Below are 19,296 nucleotides of genomic sequence, written 5' to 3' on the forward strand. Positions count from 1 at the left end.
ACTAGGAATCCCAAGGCGAGTAACTCATCTCCTGACCCCCCAAAGCCTGTCCACCACTTACAAGGCACAAGTCAGGAGTGTAATGAAATACTCTCCACTTGCCTGGATGAGTGCAGCTCCAACAACACTCAAGAAGCTCAACACCATTCAGGACAAAGCAGCCTGCTTGATTGTTCCCTCTTCCATAAACATTCAATCCCTCCACCACCGAGGAATAGTAACAGACTTGTGTACCATCTACAAGATGCACTGCAGGAACACACCAAGGTTCCTTCGGCACCTTCCAAACCCATGACCACTGCCATCTAGAAGGACAAGAGCAGCAGGTACTTGGGAACTCCACCATCTGGAGGTTCCCCTCCAAGTCACTCATCACCCTGAAATATATCGCCGTTCCTTCACTGTTACTGGGGCAACATCCTGGAACTCCCTCTCTAACAGCACAGTGGGTGTACCTATATCGCAGTGACTGCAGTGGATCAAGAAGGTAATTCACCACCACCTTCTGAAGGGCAACTAGGGATGGGCAATAAATACTGGCCTAACCAGCAATGCCAACATCCTGTAAATGAATTTTAATAAAAAGTTGTGGCTGAATTAGTATTTTATACAAATTTAACATAACTTCCTTGCTTTTGTGCTCTATGTCCCTGTGATCAAGCCCAGGTTGCTGTATGCTTTATTAACCACTCTCTCAATCTGTTCTGCTACCATTAATGATTGAAGCACATGTACATCCAGGTCCCTCTGCTCCCTCTTCAGAATTGTACCATTATTTTATATTATCTCTCTCCATTCTTCAAGTGGGGATTATATATAGATGTAGTGCACATTGCAGTTATAAATTGATGCTGTATGCATGGGGTGTGGTTATATCAGATGGTAGGACACAGGGTAGGATTATATTCACATATATGCAGTTGTTTATCCACTTTGTCTAATACACACAGATGTCACATATCATGCAAATGGTACACATAAAAGTGTAAGAATGTTGAAATTGTGTGTATATGACACAGATTTGTCACACTGATTTTAGACATAAGTTCAAATATTATCTTTGTGAACTTGATTTTAGATATGAGGTATAGCCGGTATATGTTAATGTTTACAACATATTCATTATTTTCAGACGTATTGTGTACGTGCATTTTTAAAAATAAGTTTGGAGTACCCAAATACCTTTTTCCAATTAAGGGGCAATTTAGTATGGCTAATCCACCTTGGGTTGTGGGGTGAGACCCATGTAGACATAGGCAGAAGGTGCAAATTCCACACGGACAGTGACCCGGGGCTGGGATCGAACCGTGGTCCTCGGCGCCATGAGGCAGCAGTGCTAACCACTGTGCCACCGTGCCGCTCTGTGTATGTGCAGTTTAACAAAATGTATACAACTATAATACATTATTTTGGTTTCACTCTCCTCAGATGCTGACTGACCTGCAGGAGTGGCTTCAATAATTTCCATTTTTATTTCAGATTTCCAGCATTCATTGTACATTATCTCTGGTGTGCCGCATGTTTCTAATAGACAAATGTTATATGCTCTATGATCATTTTATATATACCTGGAAGTAAAAGTAAAGTCATCATAGTCCCAGGTGACTACAGGCTGCCTTCTCCTTTGAGGGGGAGAACTGACTGCTGGGGGTTTAACCTGAGGGTCACCACACCTCAGGTGAGGGGCAAAGTTGAGACGACAGGATCTTTATCAATAACCTCACATACCTGTAATATACCTGTATATTGATGTTAAACTTGGTAAACCAATTATATGGAATTGTTAAATAGAATTTCCATTGTGCATACATTTTATTCACAACATTTCCATTACATATACTTCTGTATTCTGGTGTATTGCTTAGCATATTCATTATTTACAGATGTTATATGCACATGTATATGATATATACCTGTGTACAGATGTTGTTGAGTTTGTACATTTACACACGTGTTTTACCCAATTAAACTCTCTATCTTTCCTCACCTCATTCCCAATCTGCTCTGCTCTATTCCAGGATCAGATGACACAGTGTCTGCCCACCCTACTGAGGATACCACTTCCGCTGTGCTAAACATCGACAACTCCTCATCTCTCACCCATTCGTATGCCCCAGATCCCCAGACAGTTCCTCGCCTCAAGGCTTCCCTAAATGTTTCCACTACTCCCAGCCACTCTCCTTGGCCAACTCCAGGTGAATCCACCCACGCTGTCGCAGATGCATTAGGGAAGAACTCCATGGAAGAGCAACCCCAGAGTGAGGGGCTGGATGATGGAACGGGCAGTGGACAGCTGGGTTGGGAGCAGGGAGTAAATGGCAGCCACTCTGGGTCAGAGGAAGTGGGTGGCCTAGGGGTAACCTCCTCTCCTCTCACCAATGACTTGGATCAGGAGCCTGGCAGCTGCCTAGGCTGCCAGGGAGCTGAGCAGGAATTGGAGGAAGAGCCACCCAGCCCAGCCGCTGGGCAGATTACAGTCCCTGGCTTGGACAAGATGAAAGGGGTTGAGGGAATTGGAGAGACGTTTGGGCCAACAAGAGGGACCGCTGCATTCAAAGAGAATCAGGACACCAAGTTGGACTTGTTTGAAGAGGCAACCAACCTCACAACCCAAGGAGCAGAAGGGAGCACTGACTACACTCGCTTGGACCTGGAGATGCAGTTGTGGTCCCAGGTGGGTACCATCCCTGCCCTCCAACCCCTGACACCAAGTGAGCCCTCTGAGGTACCCACCGATTACATTTACAGTCCTGAAAATAATACAACGAGTGGCTCGTATGACAGATTTCCCGTTATTGAAGCTTCAGATGTTCCCATAACACCATCCAACTTAGGCGTCACGGAAGATGACTTGCCTGACCTCCCTGCCTTGACACTTGGCCCTGATGTCAGTGTCTCAGATGTCCAAATGGCCACATATTATTGGGATGAAATCGCCACTGACGTGGAGGATGAGAATGAGCTGAGGCTGACCACTGTCTCTCCTAAGATACAGACCATGTTGGTGAAGGAAGAAGGCATGAGCATGCAGACTGTGCCCAACCAGGACTTCAGATCAGAATCTTTCCTCAAGAAAAATGCCTTCACTGGCTCCTCTGGCTCAGAGAGCAGACGAGATACCAGCCTGTCACCCCCTGTTCTTGGAGGAAATGGAAGTGACTGCAAACTGGGATACCATAAGCAGAATAAGTCTTGCAAGTCCGTTTGTGACATGGTCCCAAACTACTGCTACAATGGTGGGCAGTGTTACATCATGGAAAATGTTGGCGCTATTTGCAGGTGAGCAACACCTTATTTTTGAGTTGGGTTTGAATGTGCAAGCTATTCCGGCGGCAACAAAACAGAAGCTTAGTGAGTCTCACATCACAAGCTTCAGATTAAGAAGGCCTACCTCTCAATGCCAGTACTACTTTCTTTCCATTGCAGCATTTGCATCCACCTCAAAAGAACTTGGTTTAGTGTCTGAGCCGAACATAGAACATAGAACAGTACAGCACAGAACAGGCCCTTCGGCCCTCAATGTTGTGCCGAGCCATGATCACCCTACTCAAACCCACGTATCCACCCTATACCCATAACCCAACAACCCCCCCCTTGACCTTACTTTTATTAGGACACTACGGGAAATTTAGCATGGCCAATCCACCTAACCCGCACATCTTTGGACTGTGGGAGGAAACCGGAGCACCCGGAGGAAACCCACGCACACAGGGGGAGGACGTGCAGACTCCACACAGACAGTGATGGCGCAGGATGGCGCTTTTAACAAGATAGCATTTCCTGAAATGTCAGCCAAATTGCTATACTCAGACTACAGTTTGGGGCTTTGAATCAACCACCATCTGACCCTGAACTACCAACAGCATTCATTCAAGGCTCTGTTCCGATTGTTCCCGGTTGTGAAACCAATGGTAGTATGTCAGCCACCCATTCTACATCTTGGCCATTTTTTCTTTCCTGGCGCATGTTTCCCGCCCCCTTGGAAACAGTTAAGATTTATCCCTCAGTTTGCTTGTTTCCAACTGTGTGCAGCAGTCAGTAAGAATCATATAAAATGGATTGATGTAGAGCAGCACGACGGCGCTGTGGTTAGCATTGCTGCCTCATGCCGCCGAGACCCCAGGTTCGATCATGGGTCACTATCCGTGCGGAGTTTGCACATTCTCCCCGTGTTTGCGTGTGTTTTGCCGCCACAACTTAAAGATGGTAAGAAGTCTTACAACACCAGGTTAAAGTCCAACAGGTTTGATTCAAACACGAGCTTTCGGAGCGCAGCTCCTTCCTCAGGTGAGGAAGGAGCTGCGCTCCGAAAGCTCGTGTTTGAATCAAACCTGTTGGACTTTAACCTGGTGTTGTAAGACTTCTTACTGTGCTCACCCCAATCCAACGCCGGCATCTCCACATCATAACTTAAAGATGTGCAGGGTAGGTGGATTGGCCATGCTAAATTGCCCCTCAATTGGGAAAAAATGAATTGAGTACTCTAAATTTTTTCAAAAATGGATTGCTGTAGGTTTTGCACACACCACTCCCTGCATTATATACCCACTGGTTAGGATGGAAGAGGCAACGAGAGACAGCGTCACATTCCTCATTCCTGTACTCAGGTAGATCCAATTCCTCGTCACTGGTTCACTTATTCTGAATTCCAGATCACTGTGATGCCATATTACTTGAGTGTTATGCTCAAAATTCATTGAATTAGTGCAGCCATCAGCAAATTGAGAGGAGAATATGTCTCCTCCAAATTCTTTGTCATAGGCTAAGATATAAATAGCAAAATTCGTAAGCATTAACTTAGCCCCTTCTAAAACATCGCAGAATTGACCTGCAGTTCCCTTCTCCTCCCCAACGCTTCATATGTGCTTTACATCTGGATCAAATTGGAAAGATTTGGGCATCACTGGCTGTCTAAGAATAGAAGAAAATATAGAACATAGAACAGTACAGCACAGAACAGGCCCTTCGGCCCTCAATGTTGTGCCGAGCCATGATCACCCTACTCAAACTCACATATCCACCCTATACCCGTAACCCAACAACCCCCCCCTTAACCTTACTTTTATTAGGACACTACGGGCAATTTAGCATGGCCAATCCACCTAACCCACACATCTTTGGACTGTGGGAGGAAACCAGAGCACCCGGAGGAAACCCACGCACACAGTGGGAGGACGTGCAGACTCCACACAGACAGTGACCCAGCCGGGAATCGAACCTGGGACCCTGGAGCTGTGAAGCATTTATGCTAACCACCATGCTACCCTGCTGCATGTATATATGGAGCATGTTTCCTCAGCGTCACTCCATCCCGACCCCAGGTATGATTATTCCTTCATCGGCAACCTTCCTATTCCACATCTTCTAAGTTTCCTCTCTCCAAAATAAATAGCGAGCAGCACTTCTGCTATTTGTCCAATCCTCAAAGCATCTTTGCAGTTGGGAGTAACGTACAGGCAGTTTATAGATTTGTATCGGCATAATCCTGCTAAAAGGGTGGATGAATTCATTCTGATGGCAAATGGTGTGTGTTGGACGGGAATCACTAAACAGGAGAAAGACAAAGAAAATGCTTATGGATTTGGTTTCTGATCCATGCTGTACCTGCCCTGGGAGTATTTGATGGGACGGAATAGAGTCTGTTTTACTCTATAGCTAACCCGAGCTGAACCTGACTGAGACGTGTTTGCTCGGGGGGGTGTGGGGGTTAATCATGAGTTTTGTCTGTGTCGTACCCACCTTGGCAACACTTGGTGCTGACAGCCCTGATTTGGACACCCGTCATATTGATGAGGACAAAGCCAACTCTCCTCACCCTGAAAAACCAAAATGTTTAAGAAAATGTGTATTTAAAAACATTTTACCATTTGTTGATATCTGAAGAATGACACAGGCAGATTGTGAGCCTGACATTATTTGTGTAGAGGTTACTGGCTGTGGCATCATACTGTAGGTGATTATAATCCTCAGTCTTCAGTGGTGTTTTGGAGAAATCCAGCATGGCTACTAGGAACAAGAACAGAGGACGTTGGAAAGTCTCAGCAGATCTTGCCAGCATCTATCACCGACCTTTCGTCAGAACTGAAAGGAGGGTGAATGTAAAACCTGCAACAAAAAGTAGCAACTTTAAGAATAAATGACAGCTGTCTGGTGTGAAAGGGAGGGGGTGTTTTGCATTGGGCCAATACATGTCTAGAATATTAAAAAAAGAGAGGAAACGCGGGTTTAAGATGGAGGAGAAAGGTCAAAATCTAAAGTTGCCGAACTTAACGTTGGGTCCCGATGACTGTAATGTGCCCCACCGGAAGATGAGATTCTGCTCCTCCGACTTACGCCGAGTTTCACTGGAACATTGTAACAGGCCAAGGATGGACATGAGGGCAAGATGCTGAGTTAGCTAGGAACATGGCCCGGATTCTTTCACCAGATTGTGCTACCTTGAGAAATTGGTGGATGGGTGCAGACTGTTTGATGATGCAAGATCCGATGTCCAGAAAGTTTTCAATAAAACACTGTGTAGGTAGCTATTATTAGGTAGCTACATTGAATTCTATTGGGCTTGCAGGACAGTTGTCCTGCTGAATTTGCAGCTATTTAAAATCATGGAAGCAGTGAAATGGCCGGGATTCTCCCCTACCCGGCGGGGCGGGGGGTCCCGGTGGGATGGAGTGGCGTGAACCACTCCGGTGTCGGGCCTCCCCAAAGATGCGGAATTCCCTGCACCTTTAGGGGCTAGGCCCGCGCCGGAGTGGCTCTCGCTCCGCCGGCCGGCGCGAACGGCCTTTGGCGCCCTGCCAGGCGGGGCCGAAAGGCCTTCGCCGGCTTGCGGAAGTCCGCGCATGCGCCGGAGCGTCAGGGGCTGCTGACGTCATACCGGCGCATGCGCTGCAGAGGGGGTTCTCTTCCCTCCCCGCCATGGTGAAGGCCATGGCGGGGCGGAAGAAAAAGAGTGCCCCCACGGCACATGCCCGCCCACTAATCGGTGGGCCCCGATCGTGGGCCAGGCCACCGTGGGGACACCCCCCGGGGCCAGATCGCCCTGCGCCCCCCCAGGACCCCGCCCGTGCCGCAAATCCCGCCGGCACCAGACGTGCTTTGATTCCCGCCGGCGGGAACGGCCTGTCAACGGCGGGACTTCGGCCCATCGCGGGCCGGAGAATCGCCGTGGGGGGCCCGCCGACCGGCGTGGCGCGATTCCTGCCCCCGCTGATTCTCGGGTGGCGGAGAATTCAGGCCACGGCGGGGGCGGGATTGACGCCGGCCCCGGGCGATTGTCCAACCCCCGGGGGGTCGGAGAATTCCGCCCCATATTCTGAACATGAGGAAATATGACTGGGTTTTGGTTAGAATGAGGTTGCACAGGACTATGTGTTGGCTGCTCATCATTCCCAATGATACCTCGAGGAGGGTTTCAACAGAACCAGTCTTAAATCGACAGGAGGTACCAAAATGTGTGCAGGAATTGGTTAGCAAATCAAAGCATTTCAACAGGTCAAAGGCCGAATGAGATCATTCCAAGGAATAGACTTATGTGTGAGAAATATGATTTGATGAAAAGTGCAGTGTCATTGAAATCTCCAGGAAATATTATGGTGCTGGATAAAGGAACAGATGTAGTGTAGAATTTCCCCCCATTGTTTTCCCTCTCTTGGAAAGCAGCGTGGTTAGAGGATTGAGACAATCTATCTGATCAGATGTGGCAGGTTTAATGGACCTGATAGATTTTTCTCACCCTTTTTGCGTGATTGTAGGTTTAGTGAAATTTGGGCACACTATTCCATTGGTTCTCCTCTCTGGCCTCATCACCTCCACCATCCACAACATTTAACATTGAATTCAGCCCCATCGAGCTACATTTTCATCAGTCCATCCTTCCTGCAATACCGCAATTTATTTGTTGTTCTGATCAGCTTCACTGTCCACTTCAGTGGTAACTTGCTTCGCAACAAGATTACGCTCCGGGTAACTGCTGTTCACTTTTTTTATCCCTCAAGCCCACATTTTTTAAACCTGCTGTCCCTTGGGATCTGAACACAATCAGAAAAAAATTGCCTGGGAAAAAAAAATCATTTTCTTCATATTATTAAAACCTGTTAAATGGTTCCTGCTTCTTCGAAACCAGATGCCTCAGTTCCGCGTTATCTTGTTCGCTGCAGCATATGCAGAGTAACAAATAGCTCAACATAGATCGCGATGCAATCTTGATGGAGTTCCACTTTGTTGAGCTTAGTGTACCTCATTAATCTTCCACAACATTTCTAAAGACGTAAAACAGCTGGTTTGGTGATGCCTGGCTGATTCTCTCTTTCTTCAATTACTGTCCCACCTTCCTCTCTTCTGCTGTGTCTGAACACACAAACAGAAGATGGCCATTTGGTCCTTGAATCAGTCCTGCTATTCTGTGAAATCATGACTGATAAGTAGTCTAACTCCATATACCCTGCTTTGTCCCATATCATTACTTATCAAAAATTGAACAGTCTCAGAGTTAAAATTAACAATTGATTGATCATCTAGAACAAAGCTCCAAACATATCACCTGATGCATGTCCAAAAAGTTCCAGCTCATATTGTTGGCTACACCCCTTTAGCCCAAGACTCTGCAAGCAGCAGAAATAGTTTCTCTCTATGTATTCCATTTAATAGCTTGATAACTTTGATCAAGTCACCCCTAAACTTCTAAATTTCAGGAACTACAGAGGTCTGTGCAATCTCTCCTTGCAATTCAATCATGGAATCATAGAATCCCTGCAGTGCAGAAGGAGGCCATTTGACCCATCAACTCCACACTGACCCTCTGAACATCCTATCTAGACCCAGTCCCCGTCGTATCCCTGTAACCCCATCTAACCTTTGGACACTAAGGGGCAATTTTATCAAGGCAAATCCATCTCATTTGCTCATCTTTGGACTGTGGGAGGAAACTGGAGCACCCAGAGGAAACCCACGCAGACACGGGGAGAATGTCCAAACTCCACAAAGTCACCCAAGGTCAGAATTGAACACTGGTCCCTGGCACTGTGAGGCAACAGTGCTAACCACTGTGACACCATGACACCTTTGGCACGGAATCCTTGTACTCCAGTTATTATTCTAGTAAATATTTGCTGCAATCCTTCTAAGGCAAGTTTATCTTTCTCAAAGGTGGCGCAGTGGTTAGCACTGCTGTCTCAGCACAAGGGACCCAGGTTCAATTTCAACCTTCGGTGGCTGTGTGGAGTTTGCACGATCACCCCATGGGTTCCCTCCGGGTGCTCAGGTTTCTTCCACAGTTCCAAAATGTGCACGTTAGGTGGATTGGCCATGCTAAATTGCCCCATAGTGTCCAACGGTTAGATGGGATTGTGTCGATGGTGTGGGCAAGTGGATCTAGGTTAGGAATACTCTTTCAGAGGGTCAGTGCATCCTCAATGGGCAAAATGGCCTCCTTCTGCACTGTAGGGATTCAATGATTCTAGTGCCTGGAATTGCTTATAGTACTCCAGTTGTGGTCTAACCAGGGTTGTTGCCAAACGTCCATATGATAGGATATGTGGCACAGAATCAGCCATTTGGCCCAACCAGACCATGCTGGTGTTCATGCTACACTCAAGCCTCTTATCGTCTTTCCTTATTTCAATCTACAATCATTTTTCAAAAAAATTTAATTTAGGGTACCCAATTCATTTTTTCCAATTAAGGGGCAATTTAGAGTGTTCAATCCACCTACCTTGCACATCTTTGGGTTGTGGGGGCGAAACCCACGCAAACACGGGGAGAATGTGCAAACTCCACAAGGACAGTGACAACTCCACAAGGAGAGTGACCCAGAGCCTGGATCGAACCTGGGACCCTGGTAACGTGAGGCAGCAGTGCTAACCACTGTGCCACTGTGCTGCCCCTTCAATTGGCAATCATAGCCCTCTATTCACTTCTCCTTTAGGCATTTATCACCCTCTTTGGTAGCGAATACCACATCCTTACCACTCTTTGGACAAAGCCGTTTATACATTCCCTTTTGGATTTCTTGGTGACTATCGGTGACTATTGTTGGCCACTAATTTTTTTTAAAAATATTTTTATTGAAAATTTTTCATTTATAACAAACAAGACGTTAACATCAAACAGCCCAGAAAACGAAAATCAAATAGTACAATATTGTACAAAGGGAAAGAAAAAAGAATAAAGCCAATTGAACTTATAAACCCTACACAAAGAAAGACCAAATTAACACACCCCCAATCGTAATAACTCATCCCCCCCTTAGCAGCTGACGGTGACTAACTCTTTAAAGTTGGAAATTAATCACTGCCGCCACCTCAGGCATAACCCGACCACTGACCCCCTCACGGTGAACTTGACCTTTTCCAGATATAAAAATTCGATGAGGTCACCCAACGAGGCTGGGGCACTGGCCGGAGCAGGAGATCTCCAGCAGACTCGCCTCTGGCCTATCAACGAGACAATGGCAAGAACCCCCATCCACAACCTCACAGAGTCCAATACCCCGAAAGTGGCCACCAATACCCCGAAAGTGGCCACCACTTTAGGCAGCACGGTAGCATTGTGGATAGCACAATTGCTTCCCAAGTTCCATTCCGGCTTGGGTCACTGTCTGTGTGGAGTCTGCACATTCTCCCCGTGTGCGCGTGGGTTTCCTCCGGGTGCCCCGGTTTCCTCCCACAGTCCAAAGATGTGCAGGTTAGGTGGATTGGCCATGATAAATTGCCCTTAGTTTCCAAAATTGCCCTTAGTGTTGGGTGGGGTTACTGGGTTATGGGGATAGGGTGGAGGTGTTGACCTTGGGTAGGGTGCTCTTTCCAGGAGCTGGTGCAGACTCGATGGGCCGAATGGCCTCCTTCTGCACTGTAAATTCTATGATTAAAAAAATGGACAAGACTCCAAATCAATGTTAAGAATTGTTGTTTTCAGAAAATTTTTTTACAGTACCCAATTCTTTTTTTTCCAATTAAGGGGCAATTTCACATGGCCAATTCACCTACCCTGCTGATCTTTGGGTTATGGGGGTCAGACCCAAGCAAACATGGGGAGAAAGTGCAAACTCCACACTGACAAATGTTAAGAATTGCTGACATGGTGCTAAAGGAGACCCAAAAGCTTATCATCCTTGGACACGACCAGAACATGTGCGTGTGGTTAGCCGGCCCACGAGAGCACCGTTCTTACTTGTCTTCCACTCCCGGGAAGAGCCCACTCACCCTAGCTTTAGTTAGGTCTATGTACCACCTTAAGCTGAATCAGGCTGAGCCATACGCAGGAGGAAGTGGAGTTCAACCTATGAAGGGCCTCACCCCACACTTCCTCGTCCAAAATAGGTCCCAGCTCCCCCTTCCCACATCTCCCTCACCTGGTCCCGTGAGACAGCTTCCACTGACATAATGTGGCCATAAATATTTGAAATGTCCCCCCCCCCCACTGACCCATCAGTAATAGGAATCTCCCCAGCAGGGAGGATTGTGGCACTAAGGGAAATGCAGGATGGCCATTATTAAGCTGTCCCCCACACAAGGAAATATTCTCTATGCATCCACTCAATCAAAACATTTCATAATTTTGAAGACCTTTATAGGTCACCCATTTTAGATTATTGTCTGTATCTGTTCATGACATTTTAATGATTTGTGTACATAGACCTCCACATCTCGTTGGACATCTATTGCTTCCAAATTTGCATCATTTAGAAAGTACATTATTTTATCCTTTTTATTTAGGTCAACTGTGGATGCCTTCACATGAATCCATTCACTTTATCTATCAATTGTTCTGTAATTTTATGCTTTCATCTACACGTCTTACAATACCGTCTATCTTTGAGTCATTGGCTAACTTGGATATGTCGTATCTTCATCTGTGGAACTACCACAGATCCTGGGCTGGGTTCTCCGTCCCGCCGTGCCAGATTTCTGTTTCAGCACGCCGGTGGGATGCTCCATTTCACCGGCTGGTCAATGAGGTTTCCCATTGAGGGGCAGCCCGGCAAAATGGAGCATCCTGACAGTGGAGAATCCAGCCCCTATCTCAGTGAAAACTGCTGTCAAAGGAGACTGTGTCACTCCTTCATTTTCCTCATTGTAGTACTGTACCTCACCTTCAGAAAATTACTGAGAAATGTGGAGATAATCTACAGAACAGAAAGGAAACTTTTCAACCTACGCTGCCTTCAATTCAAAACCAAAATAACCCCAATCGCAGTCATTGATCTGCAGTATGCACATGACATCGTGTCCGCTCACATAGAAACGGAGCTCTAAGTCATTGTTGATTCCTCCTTTGAAACATATGGGAAAACGGGCTTTTCACTAAACACCCAGAAAACTAAGGTGGTCTTTCAACCAGCTCCCAAACCAAAACACCTCCTCCTGTCGATTTAGGTCAATGGTGAGATCCTGGAAAGTGAGAGAATTTTCTGTATCTTGGGAGCCTCCTTTTGATGAAGGCAGAGATAGACAACAAAACTCATCATTGCCTCCAATGTGCCAGCTCAGCCTTCGGCTGACTGAAGAATATTTGAGGACCAGATTTCAAACCTGAGACTAAGGTCATGGTTTACTGGGCAGTACTGAGCCCATTCCCCTATATGCCCATGCTTTGGAGACTTGGACGACCTACAGCCAGCATCTCAAAGGACTGGTCAAGTAGCATCAGTGGTACCTTTGCGCAAGATCCTCCAGATCTGAAGGCAGAAAATGTTGTTCAACAGCAGAATCTTCTCCCAAGCCAACTTGATCAGCATTGAGGTACTAATCACTCTAAACCAACCCCGCTATGCAGGACACATTGTTCATATGCTTACCACCAGACTCTCGAAGCAATTCCTCCATTTTGAACTTGGTTGTGGTAGGAGAGTCCCAGGAAGACAGCAGAAATATATTAGGGATGCCCCCAAAGCATCTCTGAAGAGCTTGAACATATCCACTGAATCATGAGTGACCCTGGCTTATGATGACCAAAATGGAAAATAGAGAACATCCATTTGTGAATGCACCGCACATTGAGACTTCAGTGGCAGAGGTGAAGTGAGTGTGCCAGAGGGAGTGCACAAAACCTCCAAATAACCACCTATCTAATCCTTCAAGCACCACGTGCCTCTGAGTCTGCATATCGCACATTAACTTATCAGCCATCTGAGAACCTATCCAACCAGAATGGATGCTGGTCATCCTCGATCCTGAGGGACTGCCTAATAAGGAGATATCCCAGTTGTTTTAGAAGCTGTTGAGCACTCTATAATTCACCTTCAGACTTACCTCCCCACCTCCAAACCCCATGTTACCTCATACCGCTACGCCATCTCCAATGCCACCTCAAATCCCTCATGTCACCTCCATATCCAGTCATCTAGTATCCACTGGGAATCATAGAATCATGGAATTTACAGTGCAGAAGGAAGCCATTCGGCCCATCGAGTCTGCACTGGCTCTTGGAAAGAGCACCCTACCCAAGGTCAACACCTCCACGGTATCCCCATAACCCAGTAACCCCACCCAACACTAAGGGCAATTTTGGACACTAAGGGCAATTTATCATGGCCAATCTACCTAACCTGCACATCTTTGGACTGTGGGAGGAAACTCAAGCACACACAGGGAGGATGTGCAGATTCCGCACAGACAGTGACCCAAGCCGGAATTGAACCTGGGACCCTGGAGCTGTGAAGCAATTGTGCTATCCATAATGCTACCATGCTGTCCCAAAGGAAGACCTCAGAGGGCATGCAGAGATGAAAAAGAATAAACTTCCAACAATGTAATATAGCTCTTACTCATACGCTTGATGCAAAAACAATCTCCCATTCATGAAATCTTTTCAAAGATTTTAAATCCCAGCAAGTAATCATTCTTTATAACACAAATTTCCATAGAGTAACCACAAAGGCAGATAATCTTTTAGTAACCTTTTTTAATTGTCACAGCACCCCCCCCCCCCCCCCCCCCCCATGAGATAAAGTGATTTTGTAGCTTTTGAAACTTGACCCAAGCATTCATAATGACATTAGCTTTAATAACAGCTACTTGGAAATGTCAACAAAGAACTCTATTGAAACTGCAGGGAACTCTATTAAACGTAGGGAAAATCCCAAGATATTCAATAAGTTTATCAATGGAAAGAGTAGGGTCCATTAAGGACCAAGAGGGAAATATGTGGGTGGAGCATTGGTAGGATGTTGAATGAATATTTCACATCTGTCTTCATCCAAGAGAATGACGAGGTAGGTATGGAACTTGAGGAGAGAGATTGTGAGATTCTTGAGAAAATTGTCATAGGGAGTGACAAGTATTGAAGGTATTGGCATGCTTATAAGTGGACAAATCTCCAGGTCTGGATGGATTGTGTCCCAGGCTGCTGTGGAAGATGAGGGAGGAGATTGCCGGAGCTCTGACCATGGGTGAGGTGCCAGAGGACTGGAGACAACTAATGTGGCCCCACTATTTAAGAAAGGTAGAGGCAAGCCAGGGAACTACAGACCAGTGAGTCTCACATCAGTGGTTGAGAAACTACTGGAGAAGATTTTGAAGGAGTGAATCTATCTCCACTTGGAGAGGCAAGGTTTGATCAGGGATAGTCTGCATGGCTTTGTCAGAGTGGGGTCATGTCTAACAAATTTGATTGAATTTTTTGAGCATGTAACCAAGTGTATAGATGAGGGTCATGCAGTTGATGTAGTTGACGTGGATTTCAGCTAAGCCTTAGACAAGGTCCCACGTGGAAGATTTATTAAGAAGGTAAATGCACATGGGATACAGGGTTATTTATAAGGTGGATTCATAATTGGCTTAACGGTAGGACATGGAGGGTGATGATAGACTGCTGCTTTAGTGTCTGGAAGCCAGGGGCGTAGCACAGGGGTCCATACTGGGCCCCCTATTGTTTTCATTTATATTAATGACAGAAATGACTATGTGTGGGTTGGATAAGTACGTTTGCGGATGACACAGTGAGGTTGAGTGTCTTGGGTTACAGGAAGATATAGAAGGGATGGTCAAATGGGCGGATAAATGGCAGATGGAATTTAACCATGAAAAGTGTGAGGTGAGGAGTAATGGAAGGAGTAATTTAACTCGGAATTAAACTATGAAAGGTCTGACACTGGGAAGTTCTGAGGAACAAAGGGACCTTGGCGTGTTTGTCCATAGATCTCTGAAGGCAGAAGGGCAGGTTAGTGGGATGGTGAAAACGGCACATGGGACACTTGCTTTTATCAATCAGGGCATAGATTACAAAGGCAGGGAGGTCATGATGGAGCTGTATAGAACTTTGGTGAGGCCACATCTGTTGTACTGTGTGCAATTCTGGTCGCCACATTATAGGAAGGGTGTAATTGCACTGGAGGGGCTACGGAGAAGAGTCACCAGAATGTTGCCTGGGATGGAACATTTAAGTTAAAAAGAGAGGTTGGATAGGCTTGGGTTGTTTTCTCTGGAGCAATGAAGACTGAAGGGTGACCTGATAGTGTACAAGGTTATAAGGGCATGGACAGGATGGATAGGGAGCAGCTGTTCCCGTAATTGAAGGGTCAGTTACGAGGGGTGGGAGGTTTAGGGGGGAAATGAGGAAGAACATTTTTACCCAGAGGGTTGTGATGGTCTGGAATGCAATACTTGGGAGGATGGTAGAGGCGGGATGCCTCACATCCTTTAAAATGTGCCTGGATGAGCACTTGGCACATCATAACATTCAAGGCTATGGGCCAAGAGCTGGAAAGTGGGATTTAGTTGGCAGGTCAGGGCCTTTCATGCATCGATGCAGACTGGATGGGACAAAGGGTCTCTTTTGCACTGTTGTATTCTGTGATTCTGTGAAAATAGGAAGGAATTTAAGCAAGGAATTAGGAGAGCTGGCTGACTGGGGGAATTAGCTCAAATGGTAGAATGCTCGCTATGCATTTGAGAGGTAGTGGGATTGATGCCCGCTTTCTCCGCTTTGATTTTGGGGTGGCACGGTGGCACAGTGGTTATAATAATAATCGTTATTGTCACAAGTAGGCTTACATTAACACTGCAATAAAGTTACTGTGAAAAGCCCATGGTCGCCACATTCCGGCGCCTGTTTGGGTACACAGAGGGAGAATTCAGAATGCCCAAATTACCTAACAGAACGTCTTTCGGGGCTTGTGGGAGAAAACCGGAGCTCGTGGTGGAAACCCACACAGACACAGGGAGAACGTGCAGACTCCACACTAGACAGTGACCCAAGTCGGGAATCGAACCTGGGACCCTGGTGCTGTGAAGCAACAGTGTTACCTACTGTGCTACTGTGCCGTCCATTAGCACTGGTGCCTCACAAGTTAGCACTGCTGCCTCACAGCACCAAGGACCCGGGGTCAATTCCGGCCTCAGGTGACTGCCTGTGTGGAGTTTGCACTTACTCCCAGTGCCTGAGTGGGTTTCCTCCGGGTGCTCCGGTTTCTTCCCACATCCAAAGACGTGCAGGTTTGGGGTATTAGTCATGATAAATTGCCCCTTAGTGTTCAAAAGGTTGATGGAGTTACTGGGTTACGGGCATAAGGTGGAGGTGTGAGCTTAAGTAGGGTGCTCTTTCCAAGGATCGGTGCAGTCTCGATGGGCCGAATGGGCTCCTGTAAATTCTATGAATCTAGCTGAAAGGGGTCATGAAAAGTCCTTGGCAAATAGGATTAAGGAGAATCCCAAGGAATTTTATACACATATAAAGAGCAAGAGGGTAGCTAGGGAAAGGATTGGCCCACTAAAGGACAGAGGAGGGAATCTATGCGTGGAGCCAGAGGAAATGAGCGAAATACTAAAAGAGTATTTTGCATCAGTATTCATCAAAGAGAAGGACTTTGTGGATGATGAGTCTAGGGAAAGGTGTGAAGATATTCTGGGTCATGACGATATCAAAAAGGAGTCGGTGTTGGGCGACTTAAAATGCATTAAGGTATTTAAGTTCTGGGGCGGCATAGTGGCGCAGTGGTTAGCACTGCTGCCTCACAGCACCAAAGACCCAGGTTCGATCCTGACCCCGGGTCACTCTCCATGTGGAGTTTGCACATCTCTACCTGGTGGTGTGGTGACCAGAATTGTACGCAATATTTCAAATGTGGCCCAACTAAGATTGTGTAAGATTGCAGCATGATTTTCCAATTTTTATACACAATGCCCCAATCGATGAAGGCAAGCATGTTGCATGCCTTCTTGACTACCTTACCCACCTGCGTTGCCACTCTCAGTGATCCATACACCCAGATCTCTCTGCCTGTCAATATTCCTAAGGATTCTGCATTTCTGTATTAGACCTTCCAAAACCTCACATTTGTCCGGATTAAACTCCATCTGCCATTTCTCGTGCCCCCGGGTCTCACCTCCACAAGCCAAAGGTGTGGCCTCACTAAATCGTCATTTAATTGGGGAAAAAATATAGATAAGTCCCCAGGGCCTAATGGAATCTACCTCAGAATACTGAGGGAGGCAAAGGAGGAAATTGCTAAGGCCTCATTGGCTACTGGTGGGGTTCCAGAGGACTGGAGAATAGACAATGTTGTTCCTTTGTTTAAGAAGGGTAACAATGATAATCCAGGAAATTATTGACCGGTGAGTCTTACGTCAGTGGAAGGGAAATTATTGGAAAAGATTCTTAGGGACAGGATTTACTCACATTTGGAAACAAGTGGACTTATTAGAGATAGGCAGCATGGTTTTGTGAAGGGGAAACCATGTCTCACCAACTTGATCACATTTTTTGAGGAATTGACAAAGGTGATTGATGAAGGATTGGCAGTAGGTGGTGTCTACATGGACTTCAGTAAAGCCTTTGACTAAGTCCTTAATGGCAGACTGATACAAAAGGTGAAGTCACACGGTATCAGAGGTGAGCTGATAAGATGGATACAGAGCTGCCTCAGTCATAGAAAACAGAGAGTAGTGGTGGAAGGATGCTTTTCTGAATGGAAGGCTGTGACTAGTGGTGTTCCGCAGGGATCAATGCTGGAACCTTTGTTGTTCGTAGTATATATAAATAATTTGAAGAAAAACGTAGCAGGTCTGATTAGTAAGTTTGCAGACGACACAAAGATTGGTGGGGTTGCCAATAATGAAGAGGACTGTCAGAGGATACAGCAAGATATAGATCAGTTGGAGACTTGGGCAGAGAAATGGCAGATGGAGTTGAATCCGGACAAATGTGAGGTAATGCATTTTGGAAGGTCTAATACAGGTGGGAATTATACAGAATGGCAGAACCCTTAAGAGTATTGCAGGCTGAGATATCTGGGTATAGAGGTTCACAGATCACTGAAAGTGGCAACGTAGGTGGATAAGGTAGTCAAGAAGGCATTCGGCATGCTTGCCTTCATCATTGAGGCATTGAGTGTAAAAATTGGCAAATCATGCTGCAAATGTACAGAACCTTAGGCCACATTTGGAATAATGAGTACAACTCTGGTTGCCACACTACCAGAAGGATGTGGATTCTTTGGAGAGCGTACAGTTGTTGTTTACCAGGATGTTGCCTGGTCTGGAGGATATTAGTTATGAAGAGAGGTTGGATAAACTTGGGTTGTTTTCACGATGGAGGTCGAGGGATGACCTGATAGAGGTTTACAAAATTATGTGTGGCATGGACAGAATGGGTAGTCACACATTTCTTCCCAGGACTTACTAGGGACAGAGGTTTAAGGTGTGAGGGGGAAAGTTTAGAGGAGGGAAATTATTTACACAGAGTGGTGAGTGCCCGGAAAGTGCTGCCTGGGGAGGTGGTGGAAGCAGATACGGTAGCGATATTTAAGTGGCATGTTGAATACATGAATCAGATGGGAAAAAGGGTTACGGACCCTGAAAGTGCATAAGGTTTTAGTTTAGACAGGCATCATGATCAGCGTAGGCTTGGAGGCCGAAGGGTCTGTTCTTGAGCTGTACTGTTCTTTGTTATGATAAATATTAGATAAGTGTTCCTTCTCAAGGGCAATTAGGGATAGGCAAGAAGACATGGCCTAGCGAGAAACACCCATTCCTATGAAAGAATAAAAAATGTCCATGTGCCATTAGGCTTCTAATTAAATTTGGTTCATGACTGATTATTAAAACTAATGTGGCCTGCTCTTTGCTGGCTCGAGGATATGTTATGGCAGAAAAATATCCTGGACACATTCATAAATTTCACTATCTTTCTGACATCAGCTAGTCTGCTTGTTCTAATCTACGTGAAAGTTAAAATCCTCATTTAAAACCACTTCACCATTACTATGTGCTTATATAATCTCCACACTCTGCATTCTACCGCTAAATTGTTGCTCCCGGGGAAACCAATAACCACCCCCGAGCATATGGGTTAGGAGCAAGA

At 46.1% G+C, this 19,296-nt stretch overlaps 1 protein-coding gene across 2 annotated transcripts in view; it reads left to right on the forward strand.

The window, feature by feature from the left end:
• The window catches only part of LOC119972371 (chondroitin sulfate proteoglycan 5-like), a 110,764-nt gene that overhangs the window by 18,228 nt on the left and 73,240 nt on the right, over window positions 1–19,296 (forward strand). For both annotated transcript variants that reach the window (XM_038808950.1, XM_038808951.1), the window contains exon 2: window positions 2,019–3,279. In XM_038808950.1, the coding sequence (XP_038664878.1) occupies window positions 2,019–3,279 (1,261 nt within the window). The remainder of the gene's footprint in view (window positions 1–2,018; window positions 3,280–19,296) is intronic.

This window comes from Scyliorhinus canicula, chromosome 10 (genome assembly GCF_902713615.1).
Source record: "Scyliorhinus canicula chromosome 10, sScyCan1.1, whole genome shotgun sequence".
NCBI classification, from domain to species: domain Eukaryota; kingdom Metazoa; phylum Chordata; class Chondrichthyes; order Carcharhiniformes; family Scyliorhinidae; genus Scyliorhinus; species Scyliorhinus canicula.